Raw genomic sequence first — 12,435 nt, forward strand, 5'->3', positions numbered from 1 at the left:
CGGTTATGCTGTATGGTACGGAATGTTGGGCGGCTAAAGGGGAGCACGAACATAAGCTGAGTGTGGCAGAGATGAAGATGTTGAGATGGATGAGTAGTCATACGCGATTGGATAAAATAAGGAATGAAGATATAAGGGAGATAGTTGGAGTAGCACCCATTGTGGAAAAGATGGTTGAATCGCGTCTCAGGTGGTTTGGACATGTGAGAAGAAGACCGATAGAACATCCAGTTAGGAGGGTGGATGAGATGGAAGATAGACAAATGGTGAAAGGCAGAGGAAGACCTAAGAAGACCATCCATGAGGTGGTCAAACGAGATCTACATGTAAACGGTCTCTCTGTAGACATGATACATGATAGAGCACAATAACGTCGTTTGATTTATGTAGCCGACCCCACTTAATGGGACAAAGCTTTGTTGTTGTTTTGTTTGTTGTTGTTCTTTTGTTCTGGTGTTGGATAAGAGATAAGGGCGACTAGAATTTTGGTAAGTGTATGTGAGAGAGTGTGTTGTGTTAAAATTAGGTTAGAGTTTTGGTTCAGAAGAAAGATAAGTAAAAATATTTTAAGAATTTTACAAAAATATTTTTATTAATTTAATAATACCTAAACAAATATATAATAACGGTACAAATAAAATTTGTTTATAAATATATTACAATCAACGTATCCATCTGGTTCCATGCTTAATGCAAGTATAGATGTGCTTATTTAATGCCATGTATATTTGTAGTCGTGTAAGAACAAGGAGCACATGAAAATAATTTAGGATTTAGGTGTAAATATAAGTTTTTATTTCATAAAATACATAATTAGTTAATTACATTTACAGCAGTACTTTAATTTATCGTTTTTTATTCTTAAATTAAATAGTTGTCATTTTCATTTTATTGAACAACCGACGTGGAGAGTTTTCGTTAACAACGCAAAAAATATAAACACGAGACGAACACGAACACAAAGCTGAAAGAGAAGGCTTTAAAAGAGAAGGGCTTGTGTCCAAAACGTTCCCTAAACCAAACCGCCACAAACAACACAACAATGGCTCTCATGAACCGAACCGCCACGCGCCTCCCTCAACTCCTGTCACCACACCGCGCACTCTCTCTGCACACCACCCTCCCATCTCTCTACGCCGCCACCAACACCACCACCCCAGCCTCCTACCCGCGCCCGTCACCGCCATCGACCTCAAGCCCGCCAGGAATCTCGAAGACGGCGGAGTTCGTGATCTCGAAGGTGGATGACCTCATGAACTGGGCCCGGAGGGGATCGATCTGGCCGATGACGTTCGGACTGGCGTGCTGCGCCGTTGAGATGATGCACACCGGTGCCTCCAGATACGATCTTGATAGGTTTGGGATTATCTTCAGGCCAAGTCCTCGCCAATCTGATTGTATGATTGTTGCTGGAACTCTCACCAATAAGATGGCACCCGCTCTTCGCAAGTAATAATAATTCCATTTCTCTGTGTTTTCCCCCTTTTTTTTGTCATTAGGGTTCATTTCTGGTGTTTCGATTTTTCTCTCTCCATGTCTAGGGTTCTTTTTTTCTCTGCTGGGAACATGTGGTTTGTTTGAATGTATTTGATTTTTTTTTCTTTTCCGATATTATTGGAATTGAATTTTTTCGAGCTCGTTGATGCGTAGTTAGGTATCTCTTTGTAGAAGAATAGTTTTCCGATATTAGTATTTTTTTATAAAATAATTATTCCTAGTTCTCTAAATCTTATATTAAGGATTTATTTTTTGGTAATTAGGTTTCAGTTGTTTAGATTTTTGTTGAATTTTTAGGTATATATTGGGTTTTTTGTCCTGGGAAGTTGAAATTGTTTTTTTTTTCTCCTTTTACTAGTTTTCAGATATTATTGAATTTGAATATTTGAGCTGGGTTGTTGCCTGGTTAGGTATTTTCTTCTAGAAGAAAAATTCCTTTGGTTTGTATTAAGTTGTTTTTATGGGGTTAAGCCCCTCAACAAACATTTCAGCCCCTACTCGTGTTCTTTGTTTTTGCTTCGGGATTCGACTTTGTTTTTTTATGTAATTTTTCAATCAAGGGTTCAGTTGTGGTGTTTGGATTTTCTTTGAGTTGATTTGTCTAGGATTTTCTAGCATTATTGAACTTGAAACTTAGAGCTTGTTGATGCTAAGTATGTATCTCCTGTAGAAAACAATTGGTTTGGTTTGAGAGAAGTTTGTGCTAAGCTGCTACTCCTTTTCTTCCTTCTCTTTTCGGGATTTTAAAATTTGGGTCATATTATTTTATGTTCTTCAAATTTTGTGAGGCGTGTCTTGATTTATCTTAGGTTTGTGCTGGGCATGTGTGGTTACTTAACATAACTCTGCATTTTGGAATTATTTTCCTGTCCTCCAAATCAGGTTGAGGAAAGTTTATTTGCTTCTCTTGATTTTTTGAAATATCTATTACATACTAATACCAATGACTTGTTTTTCAACCGTATAATTTTGAATTACGTGGGAGGTTACTTTCATATCTCGTTCCTTGTATGAGCTGAATATATGTGAAAAATGTTTCACTTCTTTCACGTGCAATTAGAGGATGTTGTGCAGTTGAAGAAACTCTGATTTCTCATATAAGTATAACATGCTTAGTATTGATGATGGTAAATTTATGTTGTTTCACTATATTGCTATTTAGTGAAGGTTTCCTCTGAAACTAACATTTACATATGAAAGGGGGGAGGTTGGCAATCTTCTGTTTCAAATCAAGGCACTGATATTCGTTATGCATGTTTTTAGTTGAGCCTTGTTTTTTTGGTTGTTGCTGTGTGGTTTCCTCTTGTCGTACTCTGCCCTTACTGGATATTTCTTCTCTATATGCCTGCTTGTTAATATGGAAAGTACAAGCCATTTTAATTGGCTGATGCTGCATGTCAGAATAGTTACTATATTGAATGCCTATGAGTAATTGCTTCACAATAAGGTGATGGGTGGGGACATTTTCAGACGTCAATTCGAAAGTATAATTTGCTTTGTTACAGAAAAATATGGGAAATGGTTGTTGAGGTTGCAATAGTACGTGTTATCATCATATTCTTTTGATTGTAAATTTGTAATGAGCCAAACTCTAGCTTGCTATCAGCATATGATTTACTCTAGGTTGTAACTTGTAAGGCATGTTATCAACATATGATTTACTCTATGGGTTGGGTTTTTCCACTATTTCTCTAACCCCTGCTCCATGAGTCAATGATTTGTTCATTGTTTTCAATGCTCGATACATTGTTGTTCATGATGTTGAAATTTTCTTCAGGGTTTATGACCAAATGCCTGAGCCTAGGTGGGTGATCTCTATGGGAAGCTGTGCCAACGGAGGTGGTTACTATCACTATTCCTACTCTGTTGTTCGCGGATGCGACAGGATTGTTCCTGTCGACATATATGTCCCAGGTTGCCCTCCAACTGCCGAAGCTCTACTCTATGGACTCCTCCAGCTGCAGAAGAAGATCAACAGGCGCAAGGACTTCCTCCTGTGGTGGACAAAGTGAAGACAATTAAGTCATTTCTTGGTATACAAGCTATGTTATAATAAGAAAAAAGTTTGTGGTAGTTTTGCCCCCTTTTTTTTTTTTGCTAAGATGAGTGCTTCCATGTAAGGTGAAGATTGTGTTGGATATATTTACCATATGACATATCTGCACATTCCTTTGTTGTGCCCCATTGTCACATTCTGTGCAGCTTTGTAGTTTTTTCTATCAGCTTGCAAATTTGTTTTCTTTTGGACTTGGAATAGACTTATGAAATATGCAACCTTTCTGCCCTTTTTTCCTGAAGCTGCAAATGTATGTTGATGAGCCTGGGAATAAATAAAGACACCTCATGTTGACTCATTAAGTTGCTATTCTTGTGTTGATTAATTTCCCACTTATTTATTCGAAAGAGTACTAGGCTTGGAATGTATCTTTTGAAATGATGCTTGGGCTTAAAAAGATAGAAATGCTAATGCAGCTAGAAACAGTGGTGCTTTTCTGTGGCTCAATATGCTCACTTTAAGGAAGTGGCATTTTTGAAGATCATATATATGCAAAACTGCAAAAGAGTAGTGCTTTTACACACCCAAAATTGAGCTTTTAAGAGTTAAGCTGTTAAAAAGGGGAGTTAAGTAAATGTTAACATAGATGTACAACCATTTGGTGTTCTGAAAAAACATTTTTTTCACAAAAAGAATCATTCCGACTACCAAGGTTCCATTAATCAATTTTCACAACCGAAAAGGGGGGATGGGTAGGTAGATGAGAGCTTTTGCTCTATCCGACCCGGTTATGTCTTAAAATAATCCATATAGAAATCGTAAATTGAATTCTAACCCATCATGTTTTTATCTGCTTCTATAATTACTAAAATCCAATTGATGAAATTAAATTTTAAAATTTTTATAATCGTCATCACATAAATAATATAAATTAAAATAAAAATTTATAAATGATATAATATTATTAATTATTATATATAATTATATTATAATTAAAATTATATATTATGTATATTATTTAGACTCTTGTTCCGTCCAAGACCGCATCCCACAAAAAACCTGTCTACACCAAAGCGAGTGTAGATAATTACTCGAGGAGTGGAATAAATACTCGTAGATTTTGGTAGTGTTGTCTTTCCTACTCTGCGATCAAATGTTTACTATTAGACTAAAATAACTTAAATTTTTGTTTGAATTCACTTGCCTATTATCAAGTGTTATGATGCAATTTGATTTGACCCCATTGGTGTCTTTCAAATAAAGGATATTAGCTTATTGCTAACTATTCCTCCCCCAACACATTCCATAGTTTCATTAGTTTGTGCTATTTAATTTAGCATTTGAGCCTTTAATTAATTAACCCGGGGCTTGCTAACGACCAGCATGTTAACCTCCAACGGGCATTCCATGGATTTGCATAGTTTGCCAACAATTTCTCTAAATGTTGTTGCTTGTTGGATATATATTTGTTACTCACAAAATGAAAACAAAATAAATGTAGTTTTGAAGAAAATAAAAAATATTATTTTAGTAAACAGTGTTTAGAAATAATTTTAAAACCATCTCATTTTTTTTATTACATTCATCTTTAATGGTTACAAATGTTTTTAGTTGGATAAAATATCATTTTTTTGTCTCAAATTGTTGAAATAAGCATTAAAGTGGTTTGGTATTATTTCACAATTAGTTTGATAAAAAATACTATTAAAGATGATGACATTATTATACATGGTAAATTCTTGTAATATAGTGATAAATTTTTAAATGGAGTTTTGATTTGGGACGGATTAGTCCTTATCCTATTGGGATGGAGAATTTTGTGAAAAACAAAAAAAAAATCACCAATGTCAATAATATTTTAAAAAATTTTAAAATAACAAAGTTAAAAAAGAAAACAAGGAAAAAATTAAATTATAAAAAACAAAATTTTCATTATTGCATTGCGAAAAATATTTAGGTTTTGAAAATACATACATCTTATTATTATCCTTTTGACTAATTTAACCCAAATCATTTATCTAAGAAAAAAATATAACTATTTTAACATTTTTCTCTCCCGTTTATGTTAACTATCATAACACTAATTATTTCCTTGAAAGAAAAAGGTGTAACACTGATTTATTTTTAAATTTTGATTCACTTTTATAAAATTATATATATATATATATATATATATATATATTATTTGGAAACTAGTTTTTCAATTAAAAATCTAATTTATTTTTTGTTAAAAAAAAAAGAAACAAACACACCTTCAATATTCTTACTCTTGAATAATTACCATTTACCAACAGCGCAAAATCTATATCATTGAAAATTCGGAAAAAAAAAAGAAAAGAAAAATAATGGAATAATTAATTATATTATCTAATTATTTTTCCAACATATATAAGGGAACCCAGTCACGTCACGCATCAGCTGCAGCTAAATCTCGAGTAGCACCACAAGAGCTGCTTCGATATTTCGAGTCTCTAGGGTTTCTCTTTCTTCTTCTTCTTCCTCTTTTCTCTAATGGCGGAAGAATCGCAGTACGAAACCACAACCACTCCTCCTTCGTTGAAACGCAAGTACGACGACCAACCACCGCCGTCCTCGGGCCGCGTCACCGGATTCTCCGATGGCCCGCCTCCGCCTTCCTACAACAACGTCCCTCCGCCAGACCCCTCTGGCATCGAGCTCGCCAAGCTCCGGGCACAGGAGGTCGCCGCCCGCCTCCTCAGCGGCGCCCCTCCACCCGCTGCTGCCGGAGCTCTCGACGCCAAGCGTCCAAAGGTCGATAACGGCGCTCCTCACTCCGGTTTCGATTCCGTTGCTGGTGAGTTAGGGTTTCACTTATCGCTTTCGATTTTTCTGCTGAGCATAAAAAGATTTGGTTCTGATTCCTGCGGAGGGAGGGTTTTCATGATGCACGTTTCGATTTCATTAGATAATTAGTTGGTTTGAGTGTAGAATAAGCTAATCTGAACATACATGACTTCTTAGCTTAGTTTTGTTTTTTCTATTATTAATTTTGCACTGAATAGTTTATCTTCTCTGTCAGATGTTCGATTCAAGAGTTTTTTGATTGTTTGCTGTTTTAAAATTCAAAATAACCTAAACTAGAAACTGGATTCACTGCTTTTATCGTTAATAAAAAAAAAAAAATAGAATCACTGCTTCTTGCCTTCAGCTTATTCATGTTTATTTGTTGCGTGTTTTAATATTTTGATGTGCGTGGGGGTGTTTCAGATGTGAAGTCTCAGTACTCGGCACCTTCGATTTCTCCATCTTCGGTTTCTTATGGGCATCAGGGTGCAAGCAAGAAAATTGATATCCCCAATGGAAGGGTTGGTGTTATTATTGGCAAGGGTGGAGAGACCATCAAGTACCTTCAGCTCCAATCTGGGGCGAAAATTCAGGTTACCCGTGATATGGATGCTGACCCCAATTCAAACACCAGGACAGTTGAGCTTATGGGTACTCCTGAAGCAATTTCTGCTGCTGAGAGGCTTATCAATGAAGTTCTTGCAGAGGTACTGATCGTTCTTGTAGTTGTATTGATCTAGTTTTGGGCCCGCTTGTAATGCTACTAACCCGAGATAGCTGCTAGCTTTTTTTAAAATCATATTAGTATCAGTATGTCTCAATTTTTGTTTTGTTCACATGAAGAATGTTTCTGTACTTCTGTCCTCTATGTTAGGACTCATGGAAATTATTTTGGTTTGAAAGTATATTGAACTATAATATGAAGTTTCAAATAGTTATTGCGTTTCTAACAGGCTGAAGCTGGAGGTTCTGGCATTGTAGCTCGACGAGTATCTGGGCAAGCTGGGTCTGATGAATTTTCCATGAAGATCCCAAATAATAAGGTATGCAAATAACTTGTCAGTATTTTTTTCCTGTTGTATTTTATTTTAAATCCGTTTTAAGTGGTGGTTGGCCTGTTTTCCCCCAGGTTGGTCTTGTTATTGGTAAAGGTGGGGAAACAATAAAGAATATGCAAGCTTCCACTGGAGCAAGAATACAGGTTTGCCCTCTTAACTATTTTTAGTCGTCTTCATGTTAAATCCTGAATCGTATCTTCTTTAATTGGAAAAAAAAGTCAAGCGTTAAATATGACTTTACCCATATCTTTGTTATTACCTACTGATAATATTAGACTTGACTAATAAATTGACTTAATGTAAATATTTGGATTTTTGGAATTCCTATTTATTATCGATGATCATGATTTCTTGTATTTTTTCAGGTGATTCCTCTTCATCTTCCCCCAGGTGACACATCCACGGAAAGAACAGTAAAAATTGAAGGGAACCCTGAACAAATTGAGTCTGCAAAACAATTGGTTAATCAAGTCATCAGTGGCGAGGTATGTTCCGTGAACATCTCTTTTTGTTGGACTTTGCCTTGGCTAGCAAGTTTTGCTTGCCGTGTGCAAGTCCGATCCGGTTTGAAAATATAGATTTTCAAGTGTTCTCCATATTAACTGTTGATATCTGTTAATCATAATGTGGGATGGATGATTTTGCTTTAGCTTGATACATTTATGTTTGTGTATTTTCTTTGGTATGGATATATGAGAAGTATGCCATTTAATTGCCAGATGAGGCCATATTAATGTGTTATGTCCTAAAACCTGAAAGAACTGATGATTGTTGTAATTGTGTTGTTTTAAGTCTAGCATTTTTTTAATTGAAACAAAAAAGAAAAGAACACCAGTGACCATTGCAGGAATAAAACATACGATTTCCACTTTGGTAATATGCAATTGTTTTGATTTCTGGCATTGTTTGGCCTATGAATCTTTTAGGGTTAGGATTCTTTTCATGGATCTTGCCATTTTTCATATTATGTTTTTATGTGTAAAAACTGGAATGGATACCCTGAAATGGGTTAAGCTGGAATAAGGTGGTGACTTTTTAGTTGCTGAGACATTTTTGTCTCTAGCAACTGGTATATTTTTTGGGTATTTCTTTATAGTACTTAACAGAAGGAGAAGACTATATAGCTTCACATCTTTCTTGGTTTGCAGTTCCATCTTAGATGTATTACAGATGCATTCACAGAGATGGATGATACACTGAATTGATCATGTCCAGTAGTTATATTGATAATATACTGTAGCTCTGTGAGCTTTCCCAGTTTAAAATGGATTTGGCTCAGAAGCTACGGTATAAATTTTCATTATGTCCCTTCTAATAAAATGCTTGCTTATGAAGTTAAATTTTGTCATGGATAAAATAGCTATATGCACTGCTCAATTATTTTGGCATGTACAAGTATATATGAGAATTTCTGCAACATCTATTGTTCAACAAAATTGATTAAAGTGGATGGTGGATATTATTACGTTGGAATCAGTTAGATCAGTTTTGCTGTATACAATACCATGTCCTTTCTAGGGCTTTTCTTGACTAAGGTTAAGTTCTGTACTTAGTATTCTGTTGTGGTTTATATTATTGGTGACTTCAAGATTTCCATATTATACTTTCTTTCTTGGTTTTGGGTCAAATTGATTTAATGAATAGCCTGTTCAGCCATGGATTGTCCGTAAGTGAACTTGTTGTTGGGTCTATTGGAGGGTTAGTTTGTTTGGTTTGGACCATAAGTGACACCAAGATGGATTCTCTTTGTTGGTATTCCCTCAGCAATCCATGGTATGGTTCTAAATCTCAGTTTCAATATATTTGAAGGGCTATAAACTACTCTTAATGTCTTAGCAGTGTCATATATAAATGATCATATTGTGTATTGGCTTCATCTTAGACTTCTTTAATTTTGCGCTGTAGTTCATTGCAAAAAGAAAACTGCTATATACTTGTGGTTGAAGACAATGTTTCTTATTATGTCTTATGCTGGTCTTTAATTTGTCATGATCACCCGAAGCTTGTCTGTTGTGAAGCTTGTAGCTTACTTTATTCTATTCCTTGTCATTATTCTGTCCAATTTTCTTCCAGTTGCTATAGTGTCATAACTCATTATATCTGGATATTAGATTATCATATTTATGTCTGTTTAATGTGATTTGAGCTTGAGTTCATTGCTCGACGGAACTATTATATACTTGAAAGAGTGTTTCATCCTTTCTGACAAAATAATCTTATTCTTAATTCATCCAACCTTGTCTTCATAAGTTTGAGTCTGAGCTTAATAAGTTTACTTCTGTTCTCATCTTTTTCCCTTCTCAGGTTTCTTCTCACTTTGAATAGTAGTTGGTTGTTTCACTTGTGTTTTTATTTGATGGCCTGTTCATGTGATATTAACTTAGATTGGATGGAAGGAAGGTTGAGAGAACATTTTTATATTAAGGAGCAAAGAGTTATATTGGCAATATACATATATTTCCTATTTCATGGTTGATCCTGCTTCTCCGATGCAGTTAAGATGTTATTCAAAAAGCCTAGCTAGTTTAGTTATTGTGAATGATAAATAATTTAATATTGTCAATTCTCAAATATATTAATCCATATTTTGAGATATTACTCAATGGATTGCTTTTTGATGGTATAAAGACTGTATGCTTGCCTGTTTCTACGGTTTGTGCTTTTCTTTTTGTACCCATTCATTTCGAATAGGAAGAGGGTGTGCTTCTGCTGGAGTAACTCAGTTACCACGAACCAGTACGGTATGTTGGCCCTTATACCACTCTCTGATCAAGTATGGAATCTGCAATGTAACTTGTAACCTTATCCTGTGTTTTTCTATGTAGATCTCTAGTGATGTATGTTTTACTTGTTTATTTGTTTGTGCAACTGTTTCTGTATGTAATGCCATATCTTGGTTGCGTTTGCATGTTTTATCTGTGTTCACAATTTATCTTTCTGCAGAATCGTCTTAGAAATCCATCAATGTCTGGTGGTTATTCTCAGCAAGGTTACCAAGCCCGGCCACCATCTAGCTGGGCTCCTCCTGGTGCTCCAATGCAACAACCTGGTTATGGCTACGTGCAGCCTGGAGGCTACTCTGGTCAATCGCAGCAGTATCCACCTTATGCAGGCTATCCTCCCACTTCAGCTGGTGGATACTCCACCAATTGGGACCAATCTGCTGCACCACCACCCCAGCAGTCTACTCATGGTGCTGGGTATGATTACTATGGTCAGCAGCAGCAAAACCCTGGAGGTGCACCTCCTGCTGATGGCAGTGCTTACAACTATAGTCAACCACCTTCCTCTGGTTATAGCCAACCTGGACATGGCTACGGTCACGATGGGTATGGTGGGTATCAGGCACCACCACAATCAGGGTATGGGCAGCCACCATCATATGATCAACAGCAAGGTTATGGCTCGGCCCCTAGCTATGGCAGTGGAAGCAACACAGCACAAGAGGGTCATGCTCCTAATTATGGATCACATGGTGATTCAACTCAAGTTCCACCTGGGCAACCCCCTTCAACGACTCAGCAAGGTTATGGTTCTGGCCAACAGCCAAGTCCAAATGCTGCCAACTATCCTCCACAAGGTACTGCTCAGCCTGGTTATGGGGCTCCCCCAACCTCCCAAGCTGCCTATGGCAATCCGCCCCAAGCAGGTTATGGAGGTGGTTATGGTCCCCCACAATCACAAAAGCCAGGCAGCACTCCACCTGTTTATGGACAGTCACAGTCACCCAATACGGCTGCAGGCTATGGTCAGTCTGGCCATATGCAATCAGGGTATCCCCCTGCCCAGCCTCCGCCTTCTGGATATGGCCAACAAGAACCGGGTTCTCAAAGGGCTCCACCGTCTGGTTATGGTGGTGCCCAACCAGGGTATGGTGCCCCATCATATGGTGCTCCGGGTGGTCAACCTGGGTATGGTCAAGCTCCACCATCATACAACAGTTCTTACGGTGCTGGTTACACTCAGCCTCCAGCATATTCTGGTGATGGAGCAGCAGCACAAACTGCTCAGCAGGGTAGTGTTCCAAAATCTTCACCGCAGAGTTGATTTTGTAGTTCAATTTAGATTTATGAATTACTATCTACAGTGTGTGTTGTAGGCGACTTCTGCAAAGGTACCGCATTGAGATAATATTCCAACATTGTGGCCTTAATTTGTTTTTGATATTGAAGTTCCGAAACTTGACGAGTTTGCATGGATCTTTATTCGTGACAACTGATAAGCAACACATTTTCTTAATGTATCCTACTGTTGCTGTCAGTGCAATTGATTTAGGTCAACATGTTAATCTAGACAAATCACATGCTTTAATATGCTAAAACAGGAGACAACTAGAGCTCAAAGGATGGATTTCGGTACTGGAGAGAGACTAGACATTTCGACTTGTCAACTTTTGTAGCGAGATTCATCGAAACGTGTTTGAATTTTGGGCCAACTTCCAACAATGTTCATTGAATTTGAATCCGGGATCTCACTTTTTTCCCCCCAAAAACAAAAGTTTCCCTTGATTTTTTCTTTTGTTGGTTTAGTTTAGTTTATTTTGTACGAGATTCAAAATCCTTTGTTAAAAAAAAAAAAAACAGAATACAACAACGATTTACTTGCACAAGTTAAATTCATATTATTGGAAGAAGTGTGTAATATTGCTTAGGAGTTGGTAGAGGATAATTCACTTTGTTATTATTATTATTATTATAGGTGTATTTGGTTTGTGTCTTAAAATACTGAAAATAGATATACAGAGGGATAAACGTGTTTGGTTGTTGACAGATACACAATAACAAAAATTTTGTATTTCAAGTGTGAAGAGAGCATATTTGGTGTCATTGAGGTGGGAGGACAAAAAAAAGAAAAAGACAGAAATGTAAAGAAATCTTTTAGTGAATATAATACACTATAAATTAAGAATAGTTTATCGATTAATTATTATCATCACTACAACAGTGAGATAGATAAGAAGAAGAAAAAAGATAGTATAAAAAAAGAAGCTAAAATATAATTAATTAGAAGAACATCAGTGGTGTTTTTTGTAGTAAGTTAAGGCTATATATAAATATAAAAAAAAACAATCATATCAAG

General features: G+C 36.4%; 2 protein-coding genes across 2 annotated transcripts; both read left to right on the top strand.

Annotated features, from left to right (window-relative positions):
* Positions 1-947: 947 nt before the first annotated feature.
* On the top strand, positions 948-3,855 carry LOC130935738 (NADH dehydrogenase [ubiquinone] iron-sulfur protein 7, mitochondrial). The gene is made up of 2 exons (XM_057865621.1): positions 948-1,449; positions 3,275-3,855. The coding sequence occupies exons 1-2, from the start codon at positions 1,043-1,045 to the stop codon at positions 3,507-3,509; spliced, it is 642 nt and encodes a 213-aa protein (XP_057721604.1). The 5' UTR covers positions 948-1,042; the 3' UTR covers positions 3,510-3,855.
* Positions 3,856-5,899: 2,044 nt separating this feature from the next.
* LOC130935316 (uncharacterized) lies at positions 5,900-11,557 on the top strand. Its single transcript, XM_057865009.1, has 6 exons — positions 5,900-6,308; positions 6,722-7,005; positions 7,252-7,341; positions 7,428-7,499; positions 7,722-7,841; positions 10,300-11,557. The coding sequence occupies exons 1-6, from the start codon at positions 6,005-6,007 to the stop codon at positions 11,401-11,403; spliced, it is 1,974 nt and encodes a 657-aa protein (XP_057720992.1). The 5' UTR covers positions 5,900-6,004; the 3' UTR covers positions 11,404-11,557.
* Positions 11,558-12,435: the final 878 nt, after the last annotated feature.

The sequence above is a fragment of the Arachis stenosperma genome, chromosome 6 (genome assembly GCF_014773155.1).
Source record: "Arachis stenosperma cultivar V10309 chromosome 6, arast.V10309.gnm1.PFL2, whole genome shotgun sequence".
In the NCBI taxonomy this organism is placed as follows: domain Eukaryota; kingdom Viridiplantae; phylum Streptophyta; class Magnoliopsida; order Fabales; family Fabaceae; genus Arachis; species Arachis stenosperma.